At 39.9% G+C, this 19,324-nt stretch overlaps 1 protein-coding gene across 2 annotated transcripts; it reads right to left on the bottom strand.

The window, feature by feature from the left end:
• Nucleotides 1-1,371: 1,371 nt before the first annotated feature.
• On the bottom strand, nucleotides 1,372-19,243 carry tmem245 (transmembrane protein 245). 2 transcript variants are annotated; one of them, XM_088084549.1, is made up of 18 exons: nucleotides 18,481-19,243; nucleotides 16,400-16,517; nucleotides 15,397-15,492; nucleotides 13,597-13,704; nucleotides 12,312-12,467; nucleotides 12,055-12,224; nucleotides 10,566-10,589; nucleotides 7,870-7,974; nucleotides 7,698-7,780; nucleotides 7,173-7,263; nucleotides 6,964-7,062; nucleotides 6,751-6,882; nucleotides 5,553-5,675; nucleotides 4,546-4,691; nucleotides 4,268-4,368; nucleotides 3,977-4,151; nucleotides 2,543-2,737; nucleotides 1,372-2,458 (listed from the first exon to the last, which is right to left on the bottom strand). In XM_088084549.1, exons 1-18 carry the CDS (start codon nucleotides 19,078-19,080, stop codon nucleotides 2,410-2,412), a joined length of 2,571 nt encoding a protein of 856 aa, XP_087940675.1. In that variant the 5' UTR covers nucleotides 19,081-19,243; the 3' UTR covers nucleotides 1,372-2,409. The 2 variants fall into 2 exon arrangements, with proteins under 2 accessions (XP_087940675.1, XP_087940676.1); XM_088084550.1 differs by lacking the exon at nucleotides 10,566-10,589 and having other exon boundaries at nucleotides 18,481-19,241.
• Nucleotides 19,244-19,324: the final 81 nt, after the last annotated feature.

Here is a 19,324-nt window from a genome sequence, read left to right as displayed (position 1 = left end):
TTGGCCATTTTGGCAAGTTTTATTGCTATGGCGTTTTTCTGCACGCTATTTTATGCTGTTTTGAGGTGTTTTTAGCTGTTTTTGGGAGATGTCATTTTTTCACATTTTTGCCATACTATAGCCTTGCTTTTTTCTTCATTTTTTCAACATGCAATATTATGGTGTTTTTGGCCATTTTTGCGAGTTTTATTGCTACTGCGTTTTTCTGCATGCTATTTTATGCTGTTTTGAGGTGTTTTTAGCTGTTTTTGGGAGACGTCATTTTTTCACATTTTTGCCATACTATAGCCTTGCTTTTTTCTTCATTTTATCAACATGCTATCTTTTGTTGTTTTTGGCCATTTTTGCAAGTTTTATTGCTACAGCATTTTTCTGCACGCTATTTTATGCTGTTTTGAGGTGTTTTTAGCTGTTTTTGGGAGATGTCATTTTTTCACATTTTTGCCATACTATAGCCTTGCTTTTTTCTTCATTTTTTCAACATACTATATTATGGTGTTCTTGGCCATTTTAGCAAGTTTTATTGCTATGGTGTTTTTCTGCACGCTATTTTATGCTGTTTTGAGGTGTTTTTAGCTGTTTTTAGGACACGTCATTTTTTGACATTTTTGCCATACTATAGCCTTGCTTTTTTTGGTCATTTTTTCGACATGCAATATTATGGTGGGGTTTTTTTTTCCATTTTTGCAGGTTTCATTGCTGTTGCGTTTTTCTGCACGCTATTTTATGCTGTTTTGAGGTATTTTCTGCTGTTTTTGCGACACGTCATTTTTTGACATTGTTGCCATACTATAGCCTTGCTTTTTTGGTCATTTCTTTCATTTTGGTCATTGTAGTACGTTGTCTGAAATCATGCCAGAAAGGCATGATTTCAGACAACGTACTACAAGTTTTTTTGTGTGATTTCAGACGACAGACCATACTATGACTTTCATGATTTCGGACAACATACACTACGCCATTTGTTTGCATGATGTCAGATGACATGCTGTACTATGACGTTTATGGCATGATTTCGGACGACATACTATACTATGACGTTTTTGTGTTTCCGATGAAATGTTATACTAAGACATTTGTTGCACGAGTTCAGACAACATTTTGTCCTATTATGTTTTTTTTTGGCATGATTTTGGATTACATTGTATACTTCGACATTTTTTTCAAGATTTTGGACACCACACTATACCGTGTCATTTTTGCATAATTTTTGATGGCATACTTTACTATGACCAAAAACAAAAATGGAAAGAATCAGTAATTGCAGTACTCAATAAAAATTAAAAAAATCTAGTTATACAGGACCCAATAAAATTATCTGTTAAAAAATAATAAAAAGAATATTAAAAAAATAAATAAAAATACAAAACATTGTTGCACACATGTGTTTATGTGCACTCACAGTGTGTAAAGCAAAATGTGAAAGGGTAACTTAGGCATTTTTCAACCTGGACCCAATTTTCCCATGTTTCTTTTGTGTGTAAATGACTAAAAATTACAACAATATTTGAAAATGGTCAGGAATTTCATGAGACCACTGCAGCCAGCAGCAACAAAACAGGCTGCCACATACCAAAGTTATCCTTAAAGTTTAAAATAAATTAAAAATGTAGAAACAGAAACCCTCAGAGACCACGGGCTTCAGCACAGACTCCCTAAAAGCAGAAAGTCTAATCGGTTCTACTAAAGCAGTTTACTTAAAAACAATAAGCATAGACATTTAGCTGTAATTCATCTGTACAGTTACCTAAAACCGTGAAACTGCAGTAACAACGCCTGGTCCAGGAGTGTGAATGTTCATCAAAACAGAAATCTAGTGTTGCAAACTCACAGTTACTATCACTGAAACGTGAATGATTAAGTTAAACTAAACAACAGTCCACAAATCGTTTCTTGAGCCAGGCGCGAGGACTTTTATGGTCCTCACTACAAACTCTACTTGAGCCTCCAAGAGGAGAGAGGTAGGGAGTATAAATACTGCACAACCACACACACTTAAAACAGAGCCAGGGTGTGCAGGGTGGAAATCAGGGGCTTTGTAGATAAAATATATTGTCTTACAATTTACCACAAACTCTACAGTAATTTTAATATTAATGTGGTTAGCATTAATGTCTCCGTCATTCATTATCATTATGTCCAATGCGATGTCATTGGTCCATGTTAGGGAACACGAGTAATGCTCGCATCTGTAATTTTAGGGTCTTGATTGAGAGCAGCTGGTGCCACATTGCTCAGAGAAACAGCTCTGGTAAGCAGATGACAAAGGGGACCAGCCATTACGCCGCCATCTCTTCTCGGTCGTGGCCGATTCTTGTAGAGCCGAGCGGCGCAGGGTGGAGCGCTTCCCCCTGAGGAACCAGCCAATAGGAAGCCAGGTGACATCCACAGTGTCACACCCTCTTGCTCTCAGTCACTGGTCATTTTGAGGACAGAGGGCGTGGAATCTGCAAAGGTCCTGAGAGTGACAAGTAACAATAGTATGGTTGCATTTTTTTGAAGACTCAGTCAGCTCTAAGTGTGTTTCAGATTTTGTGCTTACCTGAGGGGGTGGAGCGGCCAGCTGGACTGCACTGGTGTTGGAGCTGCAGAGCTGGGGCTCATTAACATAGCACTGTAGATGTTGGCTGCAACTACCAGGATGCAGAGGAGGATGGGCCCGATAATGGCGCCCTCCAGCCCCAGGTAGTACGCTCCACCTGCCACTGCCAGACCTGTCAAGTACGGGTGTCCACCCCTGTGACATGGAGACACGAAACTGTATTACAAAGAAATATCAAAAAGAAGTAAAAGTATACTGTTTAAAAACTGTCATAGTAAAGTATGTAAAGAATGTCAGAAGAAGTAATAGTATGGTGCATTTTTAAAAAGTGACATATTGTATGTTTAAAAAAAAAATATGGAATAGCATTTTTTTTTTCAGTAAAGTGTTTGTGAAAAAAAGGTATAATAAAGTATGCTCTCTTTTTTACTTTTTTGACTGTTTTTTATTGCGTGAATGCGGTTTTAATGTTTTCTTAATGTATTACTATGCTCCTGTACAGCACTTTAAATTGTTTTTGTCTGACTGGATGTTGAAATGTTTGAAAAATTTCATAGTATAGTATGTCACGAACAGACAATACTATAAGTCGTGGTATATTATGTTAAAAATGTAACTATATAGTGTATTTAACAATGTCAATATATAGTATCTTTTTAAAATGTCATAGTATATGTCACAAAAATGTCATTGTACAGTATGGCATAGAACCGTTACACAAGAATTCATAGTAATGTATATCATTTAAAGTTTTAGTACTGAATGCCATTCCAATGTCATTAAAAGAGATTTAGGAGGTTTCCCTGACAACTAAATTACAAAACGATAAACAACTGATTTAAAATATATAAATGCAACTGAAAAATCTTTGTCATTGACTTGGAATCTATCCAAGTTGATATTCACAGCATTAAAATGACTTAAAATGACTGAACCAAAACCATGAATCTAAACTTTGCCTTCGAAAATACTTAATTATGTAACTAAATTTGTCACAAGAAAAAAACAACAAAAAAACAGCCATATGATTCTTGTTCAAAGACATTTTTTACTAAATGTTTGTTCCACCATAAATTTATGTTTATCTTTATGATAGGCCTAATTTAAATTTGTTATTTTTGTGAGACCTCAACTAAATAAATTCTAACCAAGAAGGTTGTAATATTTTGCAAAGGGATAACAGACGGGGAGACTTGGCTGGGCTGCCAGTAGCAGCTGAGATGGAGCATTATCTGGCACGTCTGGTGTTTTCATTAGGTCTCTCTCGAACAGCTGAGGCGAACGGACACACTGTTTATAGCTCAGAGAATGGCTTCCTTTCAAAGCCATGTTTGGGTGCATTTGGGGTTTGTTTAAGTTTGTTGGTCAAATGTGTCAATGCTCCGAGAGGAAGCTCAAACAACACGAACACAAGCTGGTGTCGCACATACATACCCCGATATGTCAGAGTAGATAGCTGTATCTACAAAATACGTCGGGAGCAGATGGCAGATCAGCAGCAGCACGGCCTTTACGCCTTCACCCTGCACCAACCACAGGTCGCACACCGCCGGCACCGCTGCCCAGTAGGTCCCCAGGAACGGCACAGCACCAAGGATGGCAGCCAAAGCTTCGGGCCAAGAGAGAGAGAGAGAGAGAGGATTAAAAAAGTGAGAAATCACCAACTGAGGCTTTGCAGGTGCAGCTAAAGTGACGGCGCGATCTGCTGCGAACATGCTGACTCACCAGAAGGAATGAAGACTATGTTGATGCCAAAGATGGTGTGAGTGAGCCAAGTGTAGAGGCCGTAGAAGCCAGCCATTTTCAGAGAGGCGTCAAACACTCCCCTGCAAAACACACACACACACACACACACACACACACACACACACACACACAAACAGACACACACACACACACAGACACACAGACACACACACACACACACACATACACACAGAGCTAAAAATAATCTCCCATAGATATGAGTTTAGATTGCATAAAACATTTTTGTGTGTGAGTACCTGATTGCTTCCTCGACAGACTGGCCGATGATATTTGAGGAGGGTCCGGGCTGTGAGAGGGGGGTCAGGCTGATGACCCATTTGACAGGTTTGTAGTATTCACCACTGGAGCTCAGCAGGTAGAAGAGAGTAGTCAGGAAAATCACCTGCGTATATATAGTAAACAGCACAATCATGAGCAATTTGCTGCTGCAAATACCCCCCAAAAAACTGCAAAAAAAACCTGAGATTATTCAACATGTACTAACGGTCAGAAAAACACATTAAGAAACAGAGTCCAGTTGCACATGTGACTCGTCTATTTCATCACTGAAGCATGTACCACTAAGAATAATCATGCCCTTTACAAACGTATCAAGCTTCAAGATCTGCTGCAAATGCTTCCATTGAGCGCAGTCTGCAGAGGTTGTTTTAACTTCTAGATCTTCAAGTGAGATTTAAGGGATAAATATAATGCTTATGTGCATTGTCTAGATCAAGAACACAAATGTCCTTTAAATTAAAACAGATACATAAAAATGTATGTGACTGCGATCACAAGAGCTCCGCTACCAACCTTAATGAGACCACTACACACTTTTACCACAGTTCCTCACTTGACTTCTTTATTGTTGCCTCCTCCATCATCTCTTATTCTTTTGGCCATTTTTAATATCAATATATATCAAACAAATATTTGTATGTATAAATGTATGTTTTTGCTGGGTTCAATGCAAAATGAATAATCTCATAAATTAATGCAATTAAGTCAAAATACTGTATGTCTTCATATACAAAAAGTATTTTGGTGCATAACAGAATTTTTCTCTATTTTGTGAAGATGCAACCATCAACCAAATAAACTCATTTCATGGTAAAATATTTACAGTATATACACCCACTTCAAACACTAGACATATTAAAGTTATAAAGGTTATAGTTGTGCTTTGTGTCTCCTCAGGTTACCTTTAAAACTTAAGCCTTTTTTGGGGTTTTTGTCCCCCTACTGATGGTTTAGTGTTTCATACCAGACTGAGGGCAAAGTTGAGCAGAGCCGTGCCGCTGTGGAACAGGACAGTGAGGAGAGTGGTCGTCGTGGAGATGAGGAGGCCGACATTTCTGCTCATCACCACCCACAGAGACTCCAGGATCTACAAAAAAACGAGGTGACATTAAACATGTCATCCTGTCAAAACTGTTCACACCACTCTGAGACAGAGACGTCAATATGTCAACGATATGTGACTTTCAGTTGTCATAACAGCGACTTTACACCAGTGGGATTCCCAAATACCAGTCAATCCGGTATTTCAACCGGATGAGCCCATGAGCGCATGTTCATGATTTATATGATAACCTGCGTGCACCTTTGTACGAAAAGAATCCTGAATTATTTTGGCTTGATGAAAATAAGAAATCGGACTGAGAGGCAAAGTATGGGCTAGTTTCATCTATAAAGTAGAATAAACCTGTTTTTCTATTATTTGTTTATGTGGTCTCACACCTGTTTACATGAACATTGATAATCTGAATCTAAATTAATATAATACAACTATATATATATATATATATATATATATATATATATATAGCCTGTAAAATCCTACACACTAACCCTTTAGGGCCAAAAACTGCTTTATAAACCAGTTTTTTAGGTTATGTTTTTGCTAGCTTATCAAAAAAGTGACAAGATGATCTAATGTGAGCCAATGAGTACATGCGTCAGTTATGCAACACTTTGCTGCCACAAGAAAAATCAAGTTTTTAGGGAGTCCTGTAGACCATGGTCATCATCATCATCATCATCATCATCATCACCATCATCATCATTTATTTTTGACATGTCAAGAAAAATAAAAAGGTAAAAACAACAGTGCAAACATCTCCAAATATCTACAAAATGTAAAAAGGTGCCCAGTTGTGGAAAAAAAAATCAGAAAACAAATAGAACACTGGCACTCACAGAAAATTTAACTTGTTTATTTTGGGCCAAAAATCAATATAAAAGGACGCATTTCAGCTGAAAAGCCTTGAGTCCAGTATGAGACCTATAGACCAATCAGGGTTTGATACAAAGGATAATCAGATGATGTAACAGCCTCCAGGCTTTAGTCAGATTATATGAAAATGCATCCTTTAAGGACTGACTGACAGATGTATGAAGGCAAAATATATGCAAACCACCTTCCTCATACAGAGGATGATGTTACACACGTTCATACTTACAGACAGCAGAGTCTCCAGATTTTCCTGCAGAAAGGATGCAATGTCCTTCCAGTCCAGGATGTCGACCAACCAGCTGTTCCCTCTCTGAGGGATCATCTTCTGACCGCGGTGGCGTCCAGTGTGGGTTGTGTTCTGGAAAATACATGGGACATTATGTGTGGGATATTTTTAGAGGACAAATGTGGTCCAGCAAGTTAAATGGACTGTCCTGACCTTCACAAACCACGAGTGGTACAGTCTGTCCCAGAGCTCCAAAACCTGTTTCTCGATCACAGCTGTGTTGTTCACCTTGTCTCCTAACATCTTATGAAGCTGCACAAAAGGAGGAAGATTCAGTGCATAACAAGCAACTCAAGTCTTTAGTTTTTGCTTCCATATTTGATGTCAGAGACATTAAACATAAAGGAAATTATCATTCTTGCCTTATGTGTTATCCATTCTCTACCATGTTGATAAACGTTAGTCGCAGCTGAATTCAGAGCCTTCTGCACCACACGAGCCTCTGGAAGCCAACTAGAGGACGACAACGTGACAAAAAGAAACTTCGAACAAGGACTGGGTAATTTGGCCTGTAAATAACATTGTGATATTTTTAGGCTATATCGCGAAAGTAATTCTGTAATTCTTCACCAGTAATTCTGCCAGGATTTATTTCATTATAATTGTGCTTTATTTAACTTTATTTAAACAGAAGTTTATGATAGAAGTTTAACTCAGTGATAACATTAATTTGTTTAACTTAATGACAGTACATAATTTGACTTCAAAAAACCAAAAATGTCAAAGTGAGGAAAAAAAAAGGTGTGATAATTTATACTCAATGTTGGTGATAAAGTCATTTTACACATCTCTCTGTGCTACCAAACATGAAGTATAATCGATATAGCGGCCACTCATACTCCAAACACAAAAGAGACAGAAACAAATACGAGAGTAAAACATCATACTTGGCCCATTCTGGATGGTTAGACACAGTTTCGTTGATGAGGTTACTGGTTACGTCGATGATGTGAGCACTTTCGTGGTGAACCTAAAGAGACAAAAGTTACTCCGTTATCAAAGGCAGCGTCAGTAGCTCTGATATTCAGCGAGGTCATTGAAAAGGAACAAAACCAGTACCATAGCAGTGAGCAGCAGAGCCATGAGCAGCGTCCCAGTGACCAGGAGGAAGATGATGAAGATGCTGATGATTTTATCCAAAGAACGCTCCAACCACACGACCATCTGGGCACATAAAGAGGACACAGAACAGAAGAAAGGTGGAGGTAGAAACAGAGAGAGGACACAAAGTCAGCGCATTTCTGAAGACGTTGGAAACATACAGTGATCAGACACATAGAGAAACCTGTGTCCTTCCCACGTGAAGAGGCCACTTTGGATCTAAAAGCTGCCCCCCTTTGGAACAGTGTGGTGGTCGACTGAGTGAGCCAGGATATCTAAACACATGCATGCACACATCCTTGCACTTAAACAGGGAAACATGCGAGTTAAAAACTCAGCCTGTGTGTTCTTTTAAACACGACATCTCTGTCAGTATCTTTGATTTTTAAACTGCTGCACGCCGTCCATCGGCCTTTCAAAGTAAATTCTGTTGAGAGGTGGTGAAAATCTTAACTCAGGTTTCTCAATGCTCCAAAATTGCATCATAACAGCTTCAGTATCCATTTGTGTGTGTGTTAATGTCACACAAACCATGTGTTAATGTCAAGTTACTGGAGTCAATGGCAAGTTACTGTTAGTGGAAACCTGTCTCCCAAAAGGCCACCAGGTTGGTCATTATATTGATGGTGAAATGATAAAGCACTAAAGGGCCAACTGCATATCAGCCACAAAGCCCCGTACAGTCCTAAAGTCCAGGGTAAACTAAAGGAATACTTCACCCTCAAAATGATCATTACTCACCCCGTGTTAAGCTGAACTTGTAAAGAAAACGTTTTACTCACATGTCTCCGTGGTAAAAAGAGAATCCAAAAATGGGAAAAAATGAATTGAAGAAAAAGGGGACTAATTTAACAACAACCAAAAACAAACACACAACTCATGCAGTATACTCAAATTCTCATTTATCCAGTCGTATGCTAAGTACTTTGCACACACATGCAATGTCGCTTTAATGTTACAATTATTAACACTTCCTCTTAAAAGTGTCGCACCTGGACGTGTGCATTTGACCTCACAGTTGCCCAGGTGGTTACTCATGCATGAGACTGTTCTTGTGGAAGTGTTTTGAATATTATGGTCTCAGCAAAAATGCATGTGTGTAAAGTACTGAGCACAGACTGTAGTGATGAGACTTGGATTATACTGCACCAGTTGTGCAAGTTTGTAAACAGATGTTATCACATAGTTCTCCCGTTGTTAAACACAGACACTTGTAACGTCAATTCATCAAGAATCTTCTCCAAATTTGGATTCTTTGTACGCTAGAGACGGGATGAGGTTACCTTCGTGAATCCAAGGTAACACGGGGTGAGTAACTGATGAGCAAGCAATCACAAGTATTACTTTAATATCCCAGGTAAATGCAGATATTTTTCCTCTCGCCTAGAAGAATGTACCCTACAGACGACACTTAGCAGACTGACTGATGTGGATTAAATCAAGTATAGCAAAAATTGGTTCACAAAAAAATGGAAACACCACATCAGTAAATACTTATTCTCCAATTAATAAAAAAAACAAAGAAGCTAAACAGACAATTAAACGGGAAAGTTGGTACACTATGTTTTGTACCAATTACCAAAAAAAATCTCCAGCAATTAAAACAACACTAATGAAATTCCTGTGTTGTTATCAAAGGGAGGCTTTGTTTTGACTCGACTGTTTCCTTCATAGCAGTCTGGTCACAAACGTTCTCATTTTACAGCCAAACAGTCCACGAAGATGTTCCTGAAAGCATCTAAATAGGGAAATCTGCAAAGCAGTTTGATCAGTGCTGCCCAGTTTGACAGTCTGACCGCATACGAGCAGCGACTGACATGATTGTCAGCTGCATTAGAGACTCCTCTGCTCCGACTGGCTGTTTTCATTCAGACATGGTGGATGCTTGCAATTGTCATAGAAGCACTTTGAGGAAAGGAGCATTATTTTTTCCACAGATTACCGTCTGTTTCAGGCCACAAAGTCTGTTTGTATATAGTGACAGTTGCAGCAAATATGATAAAAAGTTATTTATTATAAAGTTAAACAACCAAAGCTTTAAGAAAGGCTGACTTCTAAAACCTCTGTGTCTAAAAACTAGAGTGTTTAATATGCTACTACAAAAAAAGAAGTCAAGCTCTTGGCCCGAGTTAGTTTTTATTTTGTGCTTCATATTTCCAAACTGTTAGGTGTTTCCATTGTTTTGTCCGGTACCAGCCCCACCCCGAAAAGCTCCTGAAACGTAACTACATCTCTCCAAGGGTTTAGCGTTTCTATAAAATCGAAGTAAAAATCAGATTTAGAAACACTGCCCTCTCCTCCCACTCAGCTACGCTCCGTTTACATCTCTCCATGCAGCTCACACACTCAAGCCAAACCTGTTAGATCACAGCAGGGAAGGTACGGACGAGGCCGAGGGACCGAAGAGTCCCGCCTCCCCGACTGTAGCTTCCTGTAAAAATAAAAGCAGGGAGCGGGGAAGCAGCGCGAGGACAAACATGTTGACAGGATGAGAGGGTGATGACAGTGGATGGGTAAAGCGCCAGTCCAAGCTACTACAAGGTGTTGCCTTCACACACACCCACACATATATCCTTCTACTCTCGCTCTCACTCGTGCACACTCTTTCTCTCAGTCTCTCCTTCTCTCAGCACTCTGCTCCTCCAAGTCATTACCTGCTTGTTAAGCCAATGCCAGAGCTTGGGGAGGAGACAAAGAGACATTGGGAAGATTATTATTGGAAAGACCTGTGCAGCAGTCATCACATGTACCCGTGCGACAACAAAACAACCTCGCTGGGTACAGGCAGTGAGGGATCAGGAGGTGGAGCGTGGCAGGCAGGATTTAACTACAGAGTGTGGACTAAACACTGGGATGCAAATCAGTGTGATTATAAACACAGGATGTAACTGCATCCCCAAAACACCAGGAGAGAGACATCTTTTAGTGCAAAAGGTGTCAGGTGTCGCTCATAGACTGTTTCAAAGTTGACAACATAAAAATTCTAAACAAGTCCTTTTGTGCTTCCTGTTTGGATGTTTTGCAGTGTGTGTGACTGGTATAAGCTGACAGGAAGTAAACATGGACCCAAGCTGTTGCCTAGCGACGCAATTCCAGGGAAACAGTCTATAAAGTTGTCACGGTAAACATGTTAGCAAACATTTATCGTCTTCTACATCAAGCACACACCAAGCAACGTGATTATTTATTTGGAGTCATGTTTGTGATGACCTGACAATATCTAAAAATCACTTTTTTAAGGTTTTTTAAAATTATTTTCACCACTTTACCTTGCCATAAGACAGCCCTTTTGGACAAGGACTTGAAGCCATAATAAAAACAGCAGACTCCACCGAGAAAAACCGAACGGCGAAGTCACTGGTCTGCCGCTGCCTCACTCAGTTACTGTGTAATTCAAATATAGTCAAACACTGGCGAACTATCTCTTTAAGGCTTTGAGAGTAACTTTTATCTCTTCCGGGATTTAGTCTTAACTGTAAGTGGCATTTTCTTCGAATTTCTCCACTCTTTGATTTGGAGGCTTTATGAACAGCCCTTCTTTCTTTAGCTGATAAATCCTCCATTGTGTTCATCAGCTAGTTGCTCACTTTGTTTGCAGTTTGGTGCTGAGCAGGCAGTGTACAGTCCGTCTGTCTGAGATTTTTTGCTGAAAACAGCTGCCTGCTGCATCCTGAAATGGCTCCGTGCCAGCAGTGAGAGTGAAAAAAAGTGTTAAAGTCCTCGGCCCGACCAAAAGCTCAAACTCCGCAGAAATGAGGTGAACTGCAGAGCGAGATGATAATTCTCTATGGGACAGAGTGACCACTTTGTATCATACTTGGATAATTTTTTTATGTTAAAATATTGTTTAGCGCAGCTTCATTTTTACTTTGACCAAAAACATTCCTGACTTTACAGAATATACTCTCTAATATTTAAACTGCAGATACTCAGTATGCCTGACCTTCAACGTTTATTGGCCAAACACTCCTTTACAGCCACTGCGGGACTTTAATGTGACGGATAAACTGTTTGAACACTAGAAAGACGCACCAGTGTCACAGAGAATGTGTGTACCTGGATGAGGATGTGTGAAATCAAAGAAAGAGGAACTAAGGACAGCTCCTGCACCAGATGCAGCCAGAGATCGGTCAAAGACATTACCTTGGTGTCAATGCGCAGCAGGAACTGAGCCAAGCCTTTGATCGGTCCGGGCAGCAGGGCCTCTTCTCGCTCACGTCCGAGCTTCTCCAGCACCGCCCACCACGACACGAGAGTCCGCTCTGCAAAGCCCTTCAGCCCAAAGTGGACCACCAGCCTCTTCAGCACCCACACTAAAGCATCAATGCAGCATTAGCCAGAGCACAGAGGATCTGAGAGGGCGAAATGTGAGAGGGAGCGTGCATGCATGTGTGTGTTACCAGCCACAGGGATCGGCAGCAGCTGCAGGATCCAGAGGTTGAGCCACACCTGAACCAGTACGATGGCCCACACCAGTAGAATGAAGTAGATGTCACTGGCTCTGTTAGCGCTTTTCTCTTTCTGGAAGAGGCCGGCTGGTAATGGCTGCACGCCATCTTCAGAGAGAGGACACAGAGGAAGCACAAAAGAAGAAGAAAGATCAAAGCGATGAGGCCAAATGGTGAAGCAAAAACAGAAGTGTCTTCAGTTGCAGTTCCTTTATTGGATTCTCTTTCTTCCAGAATTTGGGGACTATCGAATCTTGAAAAAACACCACTCACCCGGTATTTGGACTTAGACTGAGGTGCTGGAGCTGAATTGTCATCAGAAATTTTAAAAATGGACATCTGCACATTAAAATCCAGGAAAAAAATCATGTTTAGAGTCACTTTTTTCTAATACTGCTGCTGTCACATGTTTCCTCTTATGCCTTGAAGAGGATCTCTGACCGAAAGCTTGCACAGAAAACATGATTTTTGCATGGATTTGAGTATGCAGATGTGCTTTTTCCACAGAAGTTAGAGACTTAAAACATAATAGTGAGTTTGACATTTTCTTATGTGTCTCCCTGTGATGATTTTTCAGATTAACTTCCGTGAAAGAAAGACAAACCGGTTATGTTTTAGGGCCTGTTTGTTTGATTAACTACAATGGTTGTTGACTCTTATCCTAAATCTCCACCAAACTGCCTCCTCTTTGCTTCAGTATAGATTTGATCACTCTGGCAATTTCACTACTTGGCAGTAACAAGAAATGTAATTACTTTTTCAAATTAATTAACACAATTACTAGAATTTAAATGGGCTTGTTTAAAGTTACATTTTTTTTTCATGGCAGAAAAATCCAACACAAACGCATTTGTTTCCTGGTTATGTCCGCACATTATTTTATGCTCCCGTAAATATTTAATGTCCAGCTACATCTAAGAGTCTGATCAAGAGCAGTTGTCTGGACTCACACTGTGTCACAACAGCACTAAAATAATAAAGCTGTGTGCATTAATAAGACATTAAGCAGATATTTACAAGTAAAGTTACTTTCCAGAGTAACTAATTACTTTTATATGCAGGAGATGGTAAAATTAATCAATAACTTTTGAGAGAAATAACTATCAACTGTAATTGATTGCTAATTTTCTGTAACTTGCACAAGACTGCTGCTAAGCAACAAAGACTACAGCATACACACTGTAACTATAACAAACGGCCTCTGTTCTTCACAGTGTTTGACAGTGAGCTCTCTTACTTGTAGCAGAGTTTTCACTTGGCTCAGTTTTCATCTGAAGGTTGCTACACGAGATCGCCATGTAAATAGTGTTCGCAGCGAACGACAACACCTGCCCCGACAGCTCTCCTGGGGAGACAAAGAGAAAATAACAGTCACACATGACAGCAGAGCAAGAGGCAGCTTTGTGTGTTTAAAGGGCAAACTTTCCACCTCGAGGTGCTTATATGTTTAAGGTAAAGCTGTGCTGAGAAACAGAACAATTTAATCAAAGTGCTGGTTGAGCTCTGGGACCAAAAAAAATGAATGGTAATGAAGGAGTTGGACTTCACCACTGTTAAAAGGATCAGAGCTGCTCAAAAAAGATGCTTTCCTGAAGTAAAATTATAAAGTAAAAAAAAAACAGACCACCTCACACTTTACCCTTTATTTAGAGTGAGCGATGCATTTCGCCTGCGGCTTCTTCAGGTTCGCTCAGTGAAATTACACGAGTATCCAAAGGTGTGACAACACACGCGAGTCACGTGACCAATTATCAGCGTCACCCCTCTTCCCTTGATTTTTTTTAAGGTGTAAATAACACCTTCTAAAGTGAGAAAATATGAAAAATATGACAATATTTACAAAAAAATATCAAAAAGCATATCAAAACGTAGCAAGGACTTCATGATTTTTAATCAATATAACAATATTTACAAAATAACATTAATCAAAAACATCACGAAACTCAGAATAGTAAATAGTAGCCGCAGGTGAAACGCGGCGCTCACTCTGAATAAAGTCACAGTTAAGTTCTTCAGAGTGCCGTGGTCGATTTTATTTTTTACTTCATATGTTCGTGCTACAAACCAGCACCTGACAATCACACTGGCTGCGCACGGGGAGTTTCATTCATTGAATTATAAAGTGATCTGACCCCTTGACTATTGAAGCAATAGTTATGAATTTTGCAAACTCATGCTTTCCTGCTGAGAGTTCAGTGAGAATATAGACACCTCAGTCATGTCTGTGGAGTAAATGTGAAGCTATAACTCGCAGCTAGTTAACTTAGCTTAGCACGGAGACATTTAACAGGGGAATCTGTCCAAATAAAATCCAGCCGCTCTACCTGCACCTCCAAGATCACATATTAACATGTTACAACTCTACAGGAGCATCTCCAGTATTGTGGTAAAGTTCAATCTTGTTATCAGTTCTTTAAGTAAAAAAAGTATATATTCCAGACTCATTACATATATTAAAATGTTTCAAGCATTTTTTCTGCGTTGAATTTGCTAATTGTAGTCAACAGCTAAAAATGTAAAAAAAAAATATATATATATATATATATATATAAATGCAGACGAGCCACGCTGATGCAGTAATTTGTAGTAAAGGAGTCCTAACTCAGTATTGAGTATATAAATAAACATACTTTTCAGAAGCTGGACATTTCTGTATTGTAAAATCATTTTTGAATGATCTTAGGAAATATTGTAATAATTTGAGATATTGGATTTCCGAATTTATGAACTATATAAGCCATAACATCAAAATTAAATTTAAAAAAAGGCCTGAAATATTTGAATTTCTGTGTAATGAATATACAGCATATGAAAGTTAACCTTTTTTAATTAAAATACCAAGACAAATGAACTTTTTCACAATATTCTAATTTTTTGAGATGATTAGAGATCTGTAATGTTCAATGTATAGAAAAAAAATGTACTCTTTTAAACCAGTTTTATGAATGCCCGGTTGACTGTGAGCAGGGGCTTCTGAGTATGGTAAATATGAAAGTGTGTGTGTGTGTGTGTGTGTGTGTGTGTCCATAAATCTCACCTCTGCCGGGAACAGGTGGTTTCTCCTGCGAGCCCACGATGATGAGTGCAACCACGACCACAAATATGGGCACTCTCCACGAGCCGGTCAGGGACACTAAAAACACAGATCAGAAATCAGTGATAACTTTGTGTTTTCTCACTATTATGGAAAAACATATTTCTCTTACACTGCTTGATATGATGTCCACATCTTGGCAAAAATGTCCTTCTGTTTCAGCTAAAAATACGTCTGTATGCTTCGAAATGAAATCATAAAAACACACCAGGCTGTAATAATTACCGAGATAATATTGATTATAATGGCACATTGTCCAGTCTGAGGACATTTTCTCAGATTTTAACGTGAAAGCTTCCTCTTGAACATAACTTCTTCTCAACAGCTCTCAGTCACTCTTAACATTTCACGCCTGAAGGTCAACACCTCTTTCCGACACACATTAAGAGTGCTATAAATACCTCATCATCTTACTATGCAGCTCTGCATGTGCTCAGTCTAATGGACGTTTAGACCTGCAGAGACGGTGTTTCATTTTGTCTAGATAGAGAAGACTGAAGACTGTTTCAGCCCGGCTATCTGCCGAGTGAGGGATCTCTAAGCACCGGAAAATTTGATTCGGAGAGCTGCAATGCGATTATAAAATGATTATCAATGCATCTCAGTGCATTAAAGTTTTTAATTTCTATACATTTTCTCTCACAGTGTGAGCACTTATTACTTTTAAGATAATGTATTTATAATGTTGCATACTTAAAATAAACAGGAATTACTTCCATTATCTTTAATTAATAAAGTGATTATTATTAATGTGTTTTGTTTTACTCTCAGCAGAAAAGAACGCGCAGCCTCGTCTTACAAATATTAAGTCAATCAAAATGTCGAGAGCTGGTATTTAAGCTCCTGAGTATTGACTCACGGAGGCAAAGAATTTGAATCAAAGTATGAAACGACAGCCAACATGTCTGAACAGAAAGTCCAGGCGTCCTCTCCTCCAAACACTCACCGATGTAGAAGAGCAGGACGGCCCAGACAGGAAGAGCCAGAGCACGCAGGTAGTGCTCCGTGTGAGGACTCCACTTGAAACAAACGGCCAACAGGTAGCCAACCACCACCGTGCACACCTGAGAGGACAGAAAAGAGGCGGGAAATAACAAAAACAGAGGAGATATCATGAGGTACAATCAAATAAACGTGAATGATTTCACTTCTGCTCAAATGATCCGTCGCCTAAATGTATTATTGTTTCAAACTGCTCAGGTTTATACCGTTAAACATTTAAAGACCTCGATGTGTTCGCACTGAACTTTCTGACTTCTGTTAACCAGCAGAAACATGACGCGGCAGTCTGTAATCGGCTCGTCACAACAGTCTCAGCTGGGTCGACTCCACACAAAGAAATCTTTCGATGTAATTTAATATCATGTGGACTCCATCCTATTTACGGACACAAGGCCTGCGTCAGTCTGCCTCTGCCTTTAGTGAAAGGACGGGCTGTCTGAGGAACATTTCATGCAATCTGTATCTAGTGACTGTGTAGCTGCGCTCGGGCCCCCGCAGCTGTGTGGAATAATAAGATACTCATCGATCACTGAAACTGCAGGAAATCCGATTGGCTAAGATACAAACTTAGGCATATATTCCAAGAAAATATGATAATATAATGACTCTTTATGTGATGCATTCAAGGAAAAACAATTCAAACTATCTGCAGCATTTGTCGTCCTGTTAAATTCAGTATTGTCGTTTATTGACTTTTGATTTTCGTTTCATTTTATCATAATTTTTTCTTTGTATTTTGGTCCATGTATTTCTTGGGTTTTTTTTAATTAGTATTCACTGACTGGTTGTTTTTTTTGGCTCTGAGTGTTTGTTGTGGTCATTTATCTGTTGTTGTATTTTTTAGTATAATGTTTGTTTGTTTTTTTGTTATTGTTTGTTTTTCTCAAGTTGAGGAGGAGTTTGTTTGTACAGGCTTCTGGCTTCTTACCCTCTCCTGACAAATATTACATAAATAGATTTTAATGCAGTTTCATGTGCACGCAAACAAAAATTAAATAAAATAAAATAAATGTTTAAGTGGGGCTGCAAATAACTATTTTTATTATAATTTACGGATTATTGTTTTATAAAATCTTAGTTAATAGTGGTAAAATTTCTGTCACAACTTACAAAACAATGTAGTACCATAGAAGACCCAGAAACCCTAAATGATAAGTCAAGCATCAAACTTGTTGATTACTAATTTTCGGCTATTAACCCTCTGAAACCAAACTGGCTTGATTTTTCTACAAATATGGGAAGAAAGCAATTTGCACCTAAACAAGAAATGACTCAAAATAACCTGAAAATATGCCAAAAAAAACAGAAAAATGTATTTAAGGAAAGAAAAATATACAAAATATAAAAAAATATCTGTACACTCCCTCCCGTAACCTCCGCTCTCCTGACACCAGCCTCCTCTCCACCCCTCTGAGGACCAAGGACCTGAGGGGACAGAGCCTTCTCTGTAGCTGCCCCCACCCTCTGGAGCTCACTCCCCAAACCCATCCGAGACCGCACTGACCTCAACAAGACCCCCCTTTAAAATTTGCTTTTAATGTTTGATTTATCCTCATCTCATGCTCGTCTGTCTTGCTTTTACTAATCTTGTTTCTATTTATTCTGTATGTTTTACTGACTTTAGTTGACTGTTTTTGTCTCTGTTAAGCGTCTTTGAGCATTGTAAAAAAGCGCCCTATAAATAAAGTGTATTATTATTATTATTAAAAGTAATGTTCTAAATCTACTAATTTCTTGCCAAGTTGCTCATTCCCATTTCCCCCATGTTTTTTAGAAATTAATTTGCTCAGGGATCAAAGGCTTAAACACATGTGAAATGCAGCACAAGAAAAGTGATGCTGATTCAAGTTTGAAATTGTTAATATTGGGACAGATTTCAACTACATGGTCCAGCTCCACTCTGAGCTGTCTGCAGCCTGTCTGGGGTGATCCAGTCCACCCAGTGGCATCCACACTGGGTGACAAAGGGTATTTGTCATCACTACAGAGTGGGATGTAACCAGCTGTCACTGCCCGTTCACTCACCCACACGGCGTGGAAACAGTCCAGCATGGCCCCGATGATCCCACAGACGTGCCCGAGGATCACCTGCATGCCGATGACGCTCCAGAAAAGGTAGAGGAAGTAAACCAGCGGCGCCCCGGCCCCGATCACCAGCAGCACCATGAGCCTCTCCAGCACCAGCTTGCCCATCAGCTCCACCCCGTAGTTCACACACCACACCGGGATCAGCAGCGTCCCCACTACGATGGGCGTCCCGGTCTCCTGCAGGCCGCTGAGCCACGAGCGGCCGAGCCGAGCCAGGGAGTGCTTGAAGGGGTGCAGGAAGGTCCCGCAGAGCACCGCCCAGAGCAGCGGGCGGAGGAAGGCCTCCAGGATGAAGTAGACCAGGACGGCAGCCCCGCAGCAGATCGCCACAAAGATCATCGCCCCGGTGTTGTAGAAGGCCTGTTTGATGTTTTTGTCAAACTTCAGGGAGGACGGCTGGGTTAGCAGCTGGCTCACCATCCCGACGGCCGGCTGGACGCTCTCGGAGAAGGACACGGAGTGAGGCCGCTCGGTGAGAGGGGTCGCCGGGGGAGAGACGGCGGCAGGTTCCGGCGCCGAGTCCTCCTCGTCTGCCATGGTCCCCGATTCAGCTTCGAAACACTGCCGGAGGGACCGGGAGGGACTCACCCAGAACTCACCGCGTGAGGGAGGAAAACATGTGACGTCACAAGCAATGTGCCCAGGGGAACGATGGGAAATGAAGTGATAGGAAACCAAACGCTTCCGGTTATTTTATTGTATTTTTTTTTTTAAATTTTGTTTTGTATATTTATCTATTCATTATTATCTATTTATTATTTATGTATTTATTATTATTTAT

The sequence above is a fragment of the Plectropomus leopardus genome, chromosome 11, assembly GCF_026936395.1.
Source record: "Plectropomus leopardus strain MGB_pleo_1.0 chromosome 11, ASM2693639v1, whole genome shotgun sequence".
Taxonomy (NCBI): domain Eukaryota; kingdom Metazoa; phylum Chordata; class Actinopteri; order Perciformes; family Serranidae; genus Plectropomus; species Plectropomus leopardus.
This window is presented reverse-complemented; position numbering and strand designations above follow the sequence as displayed.